The sequence below is a fragment of the Patagioenas fasciata genome, chromosome 1 (assembly GCF_037038585.1).
Source record: "Patagioenas fasciata isolate bPatFas1 chromosome 1, bPatFas1.hap1, whole genome shotgun sequence".
Lineage (NCBI taxonomy): Eukaryota > Metazoa > Chordata > Aves > Columbiformes > Columbidae > Patagioenas > Patagioenas fasciata.
Window position 1 is genome coordinate 31,229,377 of NC_092520.1, and position 13,866 is coordinate 31,243,242.

At 39.0% G+C, this 13,866-nt stretch overlaps 1 protein-coding gene across 4 annotated transcripts in view; it reads right to left on the reverse strand.

The window, feature by feature from the left end:
* FNDC3A (fibronectin type III domain containing 3A) overlaps positions 1–13,866 on the reverse strand; it is a 121,405-nt gene that overhangs the window by 17,529 nt on the left and 90,010 nt on the right. For all 4 annotated transcript variants that reach the window (XM_065858924.2, XM_065859004.2, XM_065859139.2 and 1 more), the window contains 6 exons: positions 13,478–13,616; positions 12,781–12,834; positions 12,018–12,142; positions 8,188–8,362; positions 7,475–7,561; positions 1,466–1,604 (listed from right to left, as the gene is read on the reverse strand). In XM_065858924.2, the coding sequence (XP_065714996.2) occupies positions 1,466–1,604; positions 7,475–7,561; positions 8,188–8,362; positions 12,018–12,142; positions 12,781–12,834; positions 13,478–13,616 (719 nt within the window). The remainder of the gene's footprint in view (positions 1–1,465; positions 1,605–7,474; positions 7,562–8,187; positions 8,363–12,017; positions 12,143–12,780; positions 12,835–13,477; positions 13,617–13,866) is intronic.

A 13,866-nucleotide genomic window follows, 5' to 3' on the forward strand; every position in this document is an offset into this window, starting at 1 on the left:
GGGCACCTGGGAGGTGCAACCGCAAACATTTCAGTTACTCTGAAGTGCCCTGAAAGGCTGTCTGGTTATGGCTTCAGGGACATAGATCCCAATGGTCCTGTAATTTGGACTGCAGATAGGAAAAAATTATCATACTGATTTGCAAATAAGATATTTCAAAATAATTTAAGGACAGGATTTCAAAAACCTACACACTTTGTGAGAGAACAGAAGTCAGGAGTTCTGTACTGAAAACTTAACCTCTTGAATTTTTGATACATCACTAGAAATTGAGTGCACTATCCTCCCTGGTACAATATTAATGTACAAGATATGAACCTACAGACCTGTCTTTGACATTTAATCCTAGTACTCTCTCAGAGCTGACTTAGAGAACATGAGAATTAAGATCTTGTGCAAACCAATATTATGGACAGATATAGAGACAGCATGATACTTCAATACAGAAGGGCACTGCTGCCACAAGATTATATTATGTATGTGCAAATGGTGATAAAGAAATGACAGATAAATAAATAAATAAATGAGACTCACTACACAGCACATAGCATTTTTTTTGCTTGGAAGGTAACAAATTACTCCAAATGAAAAATAAAATCACATTAATTATCACTCATGAAAAGAAAAAGAGAGCATTACTGTTCAAAATAATGACTATTAAAAGTTTTATAAATAAGTAGATATTTTAGAATTTACAAATTAGGTATTTCTAATAATTTCATACATTGCGTATCATCCACAAAAGATGAAGCATCAGGCTCCAATGTAGCAAGACACTCTGGAAAGATGCAAGCCTGCACTTGCTGAGTCTTACTTTTACTCTGAAAGTAGCTTTCTTATTATTAAGGCAAAATAATTAAATACACTATTAAACAGAAATAGGTACTAAGTTTAATTACCTGTGACAATAAATAAACTTCTAACTTGTTTTCTGCTAAACTACTGCATCACACAGTACTTCTTCACCTTCTGTTTCACAGCATAAGGGTAAAAAATATGGGCCTAATGAAAAGTTTCTTAAGATCCTTAGTGAATAAAAACATTCAACTATCAAACCCAAACACTTTGAAGAGACAGGCTGAACTTGGATCTTATATTTTGATTAAAACACCAGAATTTTGTGGCATCTACTTTTTGTGACAGAGAAACTAAACTTCTTAGCACACAAATTAACACTACTGTTTTTTTAATTATTGTAGTCCCCTGCAATAACAGTCCCTATTATGATTTGTATATTATCTTCCCACATAACTACACTATTATACTGCCACACTAAGTATTTTGAATCAATATTTTTTGTCTTAGTTCCATGAAACTGGATCATAATGGCTTGGCTGACTGAACTGTTACTGAAGTAAAATCTGGCTTTCTATATATATAAAAAATATATATATATATATAATACATTTACGTATACAGAAAATACAGAGAACATACTCTAAACAGAGCCAGATAACAATCTTACCCCAGGTTATTTTAAAACTCTGTGCATGAATTTTTCCTTTCACTGTGGGTTTTGAAGGTGCTCCAGGCTTGTCTGGACAAGTAATGTATTCCACTGTCTCACTTGGACTGCTTTTCCCTTCTGAGTTATAGGCAATGACCTGTAAATATACAAAAAATATTATAAACAGAAAAAAATACGCTGGCTAGTGGTATTCTGTCTCACTTGAACTGCTTTTCCCTTCTGAGTTACAGGCAATGACCTATAAACATATAAAAAATATTACAAACAGAACAAACGTGCTGGCTAGTGGTATTCTACTGTCTCAGTTGAACTGCTTTTCCCTTCTGATTTATAGGCAATGACATGTAAATACATAAAAAATATTATAAACAGAATCAACGCGCTGGCTAGTGGTATGTTATTCACTGTTAATAGTAACGTCAAATTAATTTATATGTATGCTTAGATAGCTACACAATAAATTATAACAAGAACTAAAGCTATGATATACCTTCAATTTATATTTTAATTAGTCCCATAGTTATAGAATCACTATACTGAAATTAAAAATTCCTACAAATTACCAGGAAAAAAAAGTCATTTAGCACCCTCCCACCCCCCCCGTAATGGTGAATTCACAAATCAAATAGCCTTCCATACCCCTCCAATTTTAAACACTGGTGCGTAAAGTCAGGCAGCTACTTAGGATACTTAAATGTTGCCTGACTGTAAAAGGCAATCAGGACATGCAAATCTCAGTGACATAAATGGAATCTGTGGGTGCTCAATATAGCACAAGCCACTCTATTTCAAGTCAAGGATCTGAACATTTGTTTTTTAAAACCAGTCTAAGAACCGCTCTTTTTAATTGGAGTTGTGCAATTTATTGATAACAAAATATATGCACGAGAAAAAACTTTTATAAAAAGCATGGAAACAAAAGATGATGAAAAAGACACACAGCAAAGAGGTAATTTTAAAATTTTCACTGAAGGAACATGGAAGTCTTAAAATTTCAACTGCAATTCCTTTGCCATTGAGGTAATGGTATTTTCATGTAACTAAATAATGAGCAAAAAGTGATGCTTTACCAACTGCTGGAAAAACGCAAATAATTTGGATTAATTATGTAGCGCCCTCATGTTACTACTTTATCTTCCCTTAAGGAGATACATTCAGAGATAGAGAAGTGCTTATATAGGTAAGTTGTATTAAAACCAGCAAAGGTGATATAAACTCTTCAAGCCCAAGGGAAATCATGGCAAAAGGTGTCACTGGAAGTTATTTACAGGCACACGAAGGGCAAGAAGGTGATTAGATTTATCAAGGTTAAGTCATGCTCAACCAACCTGAGTGCCTTCCACCATGAAACAACTTGCTCAATAGATGCAGGGAGAGCTGTGGACACCATCTACCCCAATTTTAATTTGACATGGTCTCCCCCAGCATCCATGCAGACAAGCTGCTAAGATGCAGACTGGACAGACGGACCCCAAGATGGGTATGGAAAACTTGGTAGAACACTGGGCTCAAAGTGGGGTGGTTAATAGTTAAAAGGCAAATTGGCAGCTGCTCATGACTGGATTTCCTCAGAAGTCCATACAATGTTAGATACTACTCGATATCTTCAGAAGTGATCTTGATGATGGGAGTGAATGCACCCTCCCCACGTTTGCATATGACACCAAACTAGGAGCAGAGAGAGACATGCAGAGATACACAGAGAGATTGACTCAGACAGGCCGTAAGGTTGCAGCAACAAGAGCTGTGTGAGTTTTGACAAAGGTAAATGTAAAGTCTTGCACCTGGGATGGAATCATCCCAGCAGCAGCACAGGCCGGGTCTGACTGGTTAGTTGGCTTTTCTTTTTTCAGCTCTGTTGAGAAGGACCTTGGGGTCCTGGTGGAAAGCAAACCCAACAAATCAGCAAAGCACCCTGGAGTAGCAAAGGCATGTTGTTTCATGGGCTGCATTAGCAAGAATTTAGCCAGCAGAACAAGGGATATGCTTGTGCCAGTTTACTCAGCACTTTTTGGGCTGGAATACTGTACCCAGTCTGGGTCTCGCAGTTCAAGAGAGTCACTGAGAAACTGGAGAGAGTCCAGAAGAGGGCCAGCATTATTAGAGGGTTGGAGAACCTGACCTGGGAAGAAAGGCTGAAGAACTTCGGTTTACTCTGCCTAGAAAAAAGAAGTTTCATGGGGGGCGGGGGTGGATTCTAATCACAGTTTCTAAGAGAGGAAGATCCTCTTTTCACAAGGATCTGTGATGACAGGACGAGACAATGGGTGTAAGTGTGTTAGGGAACTTTCTGGCTGCATATAAGAAAATAAATTAAACACTATGAAAATAGGCTGCCCAGGGAAGTGCTGGAATCTCCCTTGCTGGAAATACTGAAGCCTCACGTTGACAGGGCTGGGACGGAGGTGAATTGCCTAACCTAAGGCCCTGCTTTCTACACAAATTTGACCCAGATGATCCCGAAAAACCCCTTCCAACCCAGACTTTTCTGTGATTCTAGGAAAACAAATTGCCGCTATTTTTTCACTTTCTGGTTGTGTCTGCAGTTACTTTGCTACATATTCCTATTTATTCACAGCAAAAAATTAAACAACCTTAAAAAATGGGGTTTGGCTTTTATATTTGTTTTAAAAATGAGCAGAATCAAAATGACAGCAGTAATGTTAGACTGAGAAAAGGCAATGTGAGCTAACATGTCTCACAGACACTAAGTCTCCCGATACAGTTTACAAGATTAACAATCATCTGGTTGTCTTTATGCCCTTACAAATGAAGATAAACAGGCACAGTTAGCATTTACGTATTATAATAATGTTTCCAATGGTTATAAAGCTTCTTTCAAAAGCCTTAAGGAATATTACTACTAATTAAGTCTTTCTCCTGTATAATAAAAATTAATGACCTGGTTAAGACAACATTTGTTTCTCCTTTATGCTCTCTGAATGGGTGAACAAAGATTTCTGTTTAGTGTTTCGTTAAGAAAAAGAGGGTATAAGCATTGATTTTTTTTTTTTTTAATTTTAACGCCAAACTTAGGATATTTAAGTTGACTCTATATTCACTAGTAATGTGTATGATTAACATGTAGATTTACTTTCAAAGGAAAACTACAACCAAATGCTGCAAAATTTAGTTCCAAGGTAATTAGCTGTTCTTTAGTTTAAGTTCATGTGTGGCCATAACAGCCCTAGCTTGGTACAGTCCTTGGAATACACTATATATTTTAAATTATTTAAATATTAAGTTATGTAGAAAAATCCAAATACTATAAGACTAATACCTATCATAGCCTTTTCTGCTTAAGAAAGTAATTGTATTGAAGAGTGCGAAATATCTGCTATCACTTGAAAAGGACTACTGATATGTTTTAGTGTAAACTCAAAACAAACCAACCAACCCCTAAACTGACACCTTTCATATGGCACAGAGATGCTGTTCTTCAGCAGTTCCTAATTTCTCCACATTACATGGTATCAAAAGCTATCAACATTTTCCCTTTTAGACCAAGATGAGATCATTCTGACTCTGATTCATGCTTTGTTTTGAAAACCATACAACTGTTCAAGAACAGCTTAGAACACAGAACAGCCCAGGTTGGAAGGGACCTGAAAGACCATCTGGTCCAACCCTTCAGGGAAAAGGGAGCCTAGATGAGATTATCTAGCACCCTGTCCAGTTGCGTCTTGAAAGCATCCAGTGACGGGAACTCCACCATGTCCCTGGGGAGGTTGTTCCAATGATGGATTGTTCTCACTGTAAAGAATTTATTTCTTACATCAAGATGAAACCTTGGTGCAATTTGTACACATTGCCCCTTGTTCTCTCCATGTGGCTCCCTGTGAAATCAGAGCCTCATTCCTCTTTGTAGATGTTCTTTAAGTATTCGAAAACTGGTCCCCCTTAAGCCTTCTCTTCTCCAAGGAGAAAAGACTTAACTCCTTCAGTCTTTCCTTGCAGGGCAGGTTCTCCAGCCCTTTAACCACCTTCGCGGCCCTCCTTTGGAACCCCTCCAGTGTGCCTGTGCTTTTTTTGAATAGTGGGGACCAAAACTGGACACGGTATTCCAGGTGTGGCCTGACAAGTGCTGAGTAGAGTGGGGTGATGACATCTCTTACCTCTGCTAGTAACATCCCTGTGGATGCAGCCCAGGATCAGGCATGCCTTGGTTGCTGCAGTGGTGCACTGCTGACTCATGTTCCACTTGTTGTCCACCAGGACTCCCAGGTTCCTCTCAGCAAGGCTGCTCCCCAGTCATAAAAATCCCAGCCTGTACTGGGCTCTATGGTTACTCTGAGCTGTCTTTGTTAAACTTCATACTGTTCTTGCTAGTCTTATCTTCCAGCCTGTCCAGGTCTCTGTAAGACAGATCTCCCTTCTGACACGTCCACCTCATCACTCAGTTTTGTGTTACCAGCAAATGTGGTGAGGATGCTTTCAATCCCATTGTGTAGATCGCTTGTGAAGATGAACAGTGTGGGGTCCCACACTGATCACTAGGAGACACTAATTGTGACAGTCTACCAGCCTGAATAAAAACCATTGATCACCACCCTCTGAGTGTGGCCTGTTGCCCAGTTTTCTATTAATCTGCCCAGCCAGTTTCTGTTTTGCCAGTTTGTCCAGGAGGCAGTTGTAGGAAACAGCATCAAATGCTTTGCAGAACTCCAGGTAAACAGAATCCACTGCTCTCCCCAGGTCATCTCAAAGTGTTACTTGGTTGTAGACGGAGGTCAGGTTAGTCAGGTCTGATTTGCCCTTGGTAAATCTGTTTCAGCTTTCCCAATTCCCTGTTTCATTTAGCTTGTAACAGTTTCTGGAAGGACTCGTTCCATTACTTTCCTGGGGACTGAATTAAGACTAATGGGTCTATAGTTTCCTGGGTCCCCTTTTGGGCCCTTCTTGTAGATGGGTATGGTATTTGCCCTCTTCCAATCATCAGGGATATCTCCTGATCTCCATCACTTTTTAAATATTAAAGAGAGTGGCCTCGTAACAATATCAGTCACTTCTCTTAACATCCTGGAGTGGATTCTGTCCTGGTCAACCAGTCACAGTGGGCTGAGCCCTCTCAAGAGGCCACAGCCCAGCCCTTCCTCTGCCGCTGGTGGGTTGATAGATGCCTTGGCATAGCTACTGGATCCTGCGATCTGGGGTCCAGCTATGCCAGTCAAGACAGAGGCTAAGAAGATACTGAGAACCTATGCCTTACTGACGTTATTAATAACTTGTTTATCTGCCCTGCTTAAACAATGGGCCTAGGTATGTCTTCCTCACGCTTCTGCTTACTGCTCACATATCTGAAGAACCCTTTCTTGTTGTTCTTGACATCTTTGGCCAATTTCAGTTCTAGCTGATCCTCCGTCTTCCTGACCACATCTCTGCATGTCCTAGCAAGGTTCTTGTAGTCCTTGATGGCTATTTGGCCACCTTTTCATAGCCAGTATGCTGCTTTTTTGCCTTTAACCACAGCCAAAATCTCATTGTTAAGCCATTGTTAAGCCAGACTCCATCCTGAGCTAACAAGTTCAGCACTGAATACTTATTAGAATGGGCTCAGCACACGGTAATATGAATGATTTACTAACTTGGGTTCAGTTCTGTACCGGCGCTGACAAATGTTTTTTGATCAAAGCTGCTCCTTATCCCAATGTGCTTTGAGTCTATCAAAGAACCCGATAGCTACACTAAGTAATATTACCCATTTATATGCAACACAAAAGCCAAATTAAAAAAACCCAGCTGTCAAGAACATTGACTTACAATGTGGAATTTCAAGATACCTGCAACTACGTTATGCTCCTGCAGAGAGAGGCTCTTATTCCTTCTGCAGAGCTGATCAATGAAGAAGGTGTTCCGCTGATAGTTTTAATAGATTAAAACTGTAAGAAATTGCCATCGAATTTTGTTTTCCTTAAAAAAGGGACCTCCCCACTTCTGAGTCAATCTCAAACTATTAATACTCTGGTGTAAAAAAAACCACAATCCAAATATATGAAAAAATCTTACCCTAAATTTATATTTTGTACTGCGTCTCAAATTCTTCACTGTGTAGGTAAGATCGTCACCATCGTATTTTGGCTTGAAACCATATCCCTGCAGAATTAAACAGGATTGTTTGAAACATTATATTTGCAAACCAGATCATGTAACATACTTCATACAAATAAATTATGGTTTCAGACTGTAACTGTTATGCTCCTCTGACAAAGTAATAAGTGTAACTTCATTCTGTAAACACAAGATTTTTTCTCTTGAGAGGGGAAAATTAATTAACCATTCTCCAATCAGAAGAGGGGAAAAGAACAGTAAAGAAAAACATATACTGTGTCAACAGAAATTATACCTAAGATTTTCAAAGGGTAGAACAGGACTAATTTTAAACCAAAGGTAATTAGGCTGAAATGACATCTGGGGGGACCACAATTCATGATGCAACTACTTTGATCCAGCTCTTGCCCGCTTTAACTTTCAGATGTAAACTCAGAAAGTTAAAAGTCTTTGTAGGACTGGGGCTTAATCATACTAATAACAATTACTGTCACAATAAAAAGGAGTAAGCTATGTGGCTTGACCACAGCAATGACAAGTCACTAGCTGAATTTCAGAAAACACAGTTCTTTGTAGACTATTCTGTCAAAAGTAATCAGTTACACTTAATACAATAATGTATCAAACATTGTAGTCTCTTTTCTTACTGAGAATAAGTATTGTAAACTTACTGAGTTTTCATCCTCCATCTCTAATATATATGAGATTCCTTCATCTGATGGTGTTCCTGAGGGTTTTGTCCACTGTAGGGATAACCAAGTAACTCCAGCATTCATCAGCAAAGGACTTGCTGGTGTTGTTGGGGCAGTGCCTGAGGTATGATACAGGACTTCTTCACTAAAATCACTGTTTAAAATAGACAGTATGTAAACTAACTAGACACAATAAAGAATACCTAGAAAAACATAATTCTTACTAAACACAGCTATGACAGTTTCTTGGACATGTGTGCAAATGGAAATTGCAAGGTGGTACATGCAGTTGACTTGCCCATGAGTCTGTCAGTAACAAAACATTTGAACATTGAAAGATTCTTTTGTATAATTACAATGTTTCGCTAATGAAAACATTTTGCTTTTTCATATTATGTCGTTCTAAAACAATAGAGCTCTATATGCAGTAGTATACTAATACCACAGTGTCTCTCCTATTCAAAATGAAAACATGAAGACATAAAAGCATATATGGGAAGACCCCAAAAAACTTTTGCTTCCCAGGCAGCAATTATATGCTTCAAGTATCCAGTGAAGCACTAGTTTCTCTAGCGATTCAGAAAATAATAGAATAATAGCCTCATTTAATGTTACGTTACTTTAAGAGCTGCCAATACGGAAGTCTTATTGCAGAACAAATGAAGCAGAGTGTACACCAGTCAGTCTCCTAACACAACTGTTAACCTTATCTGATGATGCTTAGATAAGCCTTGAAATGAAAATAAAAAAAAAGTCACAAGAAAAGAACTACTGTGAAACAGAGGGATGCACAAGTCAGTAAACAGGTACTATGCTTTCACAGATGGTCCCACATGTATCCAGCTAGAGTCTAAAAAACACCCACCTGTTCTCAGCTGGCATTTATTTGGGTATTTACTGCTTCTACATCAGATCTGAAGAAACACAGGCTTATGAGCTAGTTTTTTTACTGTATAAAACTAACATAAATCTAAGAGCTAGGCACTACCTTAGTGAGCATCAGGAAGCCCTGAAAACAAAATTCTCTGTATGGTTAAAGCAATAGTATCAGTTAAATATCTCATGTGTCAGAACCCGACTTTCCTGAAAAATCTCAATATAAAGACATCTTGACTTCACTTTCTCACTCAGACTACTTTATAATAGAAAGCATGCAAAGACGCTAGACAAATACTAGCTTTATTCACAACAGATTATTGAAGAAGCCACCTTACAAGGAAATATATGGTAAAAAACCCCACACCTTAAACCGATTTCATCTCTTTACTCGACTGAATCACTCAAAAATACACTGAAATCAACTAAAAGAGTTCAGTGATACTCACATTTGAATGACTCTTAAACAGTTCTCTTAGAAAGTACAATAATGCTATCTATCTTTCAAATAGATTTTATTTTTCCAGGTTTTTTTTAGCCACTGTTTCATGTGTGGTTAGAATTAAACTTAGAAATATGAGTAACTCAAAGATAAAATATCTGTTCCTGTTGATTAAATTATTTAGACAAAATTCTGTCTCCAGACGCCTAACGTTCTCAACATTCGTCATAAGGAATAATCAGGGACTCTACTCTGACAAATATTATTTCAAGAGACATCTTAATTAAATAGTATCATAAAGACCATAAAGTGCATCTTTACAAGGCTATGAGGTATTGATTTAAAAATCTATTTGGCATGATTTGTTTAAGAAGGGTACTCAACTGATCAGTGCCTTCTACCAGCTTACACTGCAGGCATCTGTAATACATGCAGGTATTCCTGGACGGGGCATTTGCACTCCGAGGTAAAAGGGCAACAGGAAGACAACCTGAGCACTGGGCCCTGCTTAACTGTCAGCTCACTCCCTGTCTATTTTTGTAACAGTTCTAACCAAATCTCATCAAAACAAAGTCTGGGAGCAACTCAGAGAAGCAATAATTCTAGAAACAAACTGCAGAAGGCAGTAACATGATAAAGACTGTGTCGGAACACACTGAAAGTCTTTCTAGCCCACTAAAGTGTCCTCTGATAGTGGCCCAGCCATAGGAACTACGTCTATATTGCACTATATGCAAAGCATTCGCACTCCCTATGCTTTTACACCATCCTTTAGCCCTGTCCAAGCAGGTGTTGCTCCCTCAAGCACCTCTTCGTGCCAGCTGAAGGACACACACACATCCTCTATTTCACACTACAAAAACACCACTCTGGTGAGTTGCTGCATGACACTCATATTTCAAACACTAAATTAAAAAAAAAAAAAGGCAAAATAGCAATTTTAGGCTGATGGGTAGAGAAGTCCTGTTTTTATGCCACATAGGACCTCAAGATCCAAGTGCTACTAGGTAGTGTGGATACTGCCAGTCTTCTCTAGAGATGACAAGCCCTGGTAGTGAGATACCTTAGATAAAGGGACACACCTGGGCAATGGGACATGGCAGCAGAGAGCACAAAACAGATACACCTACAGGTATCAGGATGGGTTCTGCCAGACTTCATGTTCCAACAGAGTTATTGACACCTCTTTATGCTGTTCATCACTAAAACTGTAAAGTTAAGGAGAGCTGATAAGCCCTGGAAAATTGCTACACCAGCTTCGGGAGCTACCTTAGAGCTAGCCCCATGTCGAACCTCCCTGGACCCAAGTGCAGCAGAGAGCATGGCGGGAGGTACCCTCTGCTCAGCACAGCAACAGCATGAGGACTGCAGCATTTCAACTATTCCATTCTGGCCCTTCAGCTGAGTCGCTTATCTTTTAGCATGATCCCCAGAATTTTAGAAGTAGTGCGTATTACATCAGACACAAAAGCCTATTACAAGTATAAGCAGAAGAAAACACGTCCAACGTAACAACTTCAGTGTAGGTCTACAAAGACTGAAGCTAAAAGCCAGCACAGCCTGGGCTGATTTCACATGAGAGCAGCCAGGTTGTCTGTGTCATGCTTGTATTCCTCATTCTAGGGGCATCGTGTACAAATGTCTGAGCAGGCTGCTCAGGAAATGAGGCCGAGTCTGGCAGAAGTAGCTGCACTACCTGCTTCTAAGAGGGGCTGAGATTTGTAGCATTTCTATGGCAAGCACGCACATACCTAGTGGTTGTAGTATGTAGCCATATCATGCCTGGACAAAATGCATTATGCTGGGAATCAAAGAATAGCTGAGGTTGGAAGGGATTTCTGCAGGTCATCTTGTCTAACCTCCTGTGCTCAGGCAGGGTCGAGTGGTTCACTGGACACGAGTAAACTGCAAACCAAACAATCCAGCCACATACTGCGATCAACTATGCAGCTGGACTAGATAATCACTGTAGGTCCCTTTCCTCTGTGATCTACTCTATGTGAACCTGCTTTAGCAGGTGGCTTGGACTAGATTGGGGTGTCAAACTCATTTTCACCGGGCGGGGCGGGGGGTGGTGCAGGGAGAGGGGGCACATCAGCCTCGCGGTTGCCTTCAAAGGGCCGAACGTAATTTCAGGACTGTATAAATGTAGGAGTAGTTACATTTACGTAGCAGTAGTTACATTTATGTAGGAGTAGTTACATTTATATAGTCCTGAAATTACGTTCGGCCCTTTGAAGGCAACCGCGAGGCTGATGTGTCCTCCCCCCAGTGAAAATGAGTTTGACACCCTTGGACTAGATGATCTCCAGAGGTCCCTTCCAACCCCAACCATTCTGTGATTCTGTGATTCCAAATGAATTATTCTATATTCCATTTTATTCCAGCTGGACAGAAGACTCGTTTCTTTAAACGGCATCATATGTTTTTCCTAAACAAGCACACACATGCATATGCATTTCATATTTGTGTATATAACAGTAGTATTTACCTCATTCCCATGTCATTTTTGGCTGCTAGCCTAAAGGTGTACCCCATTGCTGGTGATAGTTTAGTAATCCTATACTGCTTCTGTTGGCCATAATAACACTGGCAAAACTCTCCATTTCCTTTTCCCTAAAAAGGAATTACATTAATCATATTATTCACCCTATTATATATGTGTCCATCAATTAAACTAACACACAAACATGACGTAAATTCATTAACTGAAATGAAATATATCTCAATCTCCCATACAGTGCGCCAGTAGTATATATATTTAGTAGGTAGCAGCATATATGTAACTTTGTATACATATTGAATTAGAGGCTTTTTTCTTTCCTATCCACTTCCCAGCTCCACAGGGTTGGAAGGAAAAGCCATGAAACTTCTGCAGCTCTGCCATCTCAAGGCAGCTGTCCAGGTAGGGACTGGAAGATGCTTGCAGGGGTATAGCAGATCCACCCGCTTTGCACAAAAGAAAGACTGGTACAGGAGAATGATCCTTCAGTGTCAGCTCTTGAAAGAAGTATTGGACTACAGGTGAAAAAACTATTTTTAAGAGTGGTAGAATAATGTAATTAGGAATTTCCTGTTATGTTATGTTCCCCAAGAAAAAATTTGGGCAACAACCATGATTTCATAATTACTTCAGGAATTTAATATTTCTCACATGCCTCTAGACAGAAGTCATAATTTTCATACCACTTACTGTGCAGAGTCACATGCAGCTACTTTAAAAAACCCCACAAAATTAAAAATAATTTGCTTACTTCATCCCATTCTAAAAGGTAACTGTGGATTTTAGAACCATTATCACAAGATGCCTGCAACAGGAAAACAAGAAAATTAGAGCTCCAACTGGCTACAAGACCACTTAAGTAAAAAATACATGTATAGGTCGAATTATGACAAGATCAGTGCAGGGCAAATGATGCTCCCCTTATATAGGTGTTTCATTTGCCAATATGGTCCTAGCTCAGTCTCCATCCAATGAGTGTTTGTATCATGTTTCTGGTTTTGTTTTGTAATTTAGACCTTGAAAAAGTATTCTGGCAGCACTGTAAAATGCTACAGAATTTTTCTGTGCAGCTAGATTGCAGGTCTGCTTAAATGTCAGTCTTTCCAGACCACTTCATTTGCTTTGCACAAATAAGCTGATATTCAGTACAGAGAACGGAAATGAGTTCCACAGTACAGTAGAGGACTGGAACTCAAACCACTGTCTCACATTAGAGCTCAGTAACTTTATCTACAAAGACTTCTTGCTTTTCTGGGAATCTCTCTTTTTACTGAAGTCCATATTTAACCCAGTACACATACTGTACTGTTCAGTCACAGAACTGTGACTGAAATGAGTGTGTCTGACAAACATGTTCCATTTCAACAAACTGGCATTTTATTGACAAATCTGAAACAATTATGAAGAGTTTAAAATATTTATTTCAAAAGTTTTAAAACAATTCTTACCTTCCACTGCAGAGTAAGAGAATTTTTGGTCCGATTAGTTATCCTAGGCAGATTTGGAGTATCAGGTTCACAACTCAATGTAGTAAAACTCTCTGCTTCCGAAGGGCTCCCCTTTACACAGTTGCATTCTACTTGGACTCTAAAGTAGAAAAGAGCCAATAACATTTTGCTTCAAAATCTGTACATACAGTTTCTAAAGAAAACTGAGTATTCAGAACTAAGTTGCTGCCCTGCTACCTCAATATTAAAATATCACTCTTATAAATAAATAACTGGTTGAAGCATCTTGGTCAATAGAAGTAATGCAAGAGTCCTTTACTTTGGATGTACGTCATTACCATCAGTCAGCTTTAGTCTCACAATTATATTTGAAATATGTCTGTTATTTG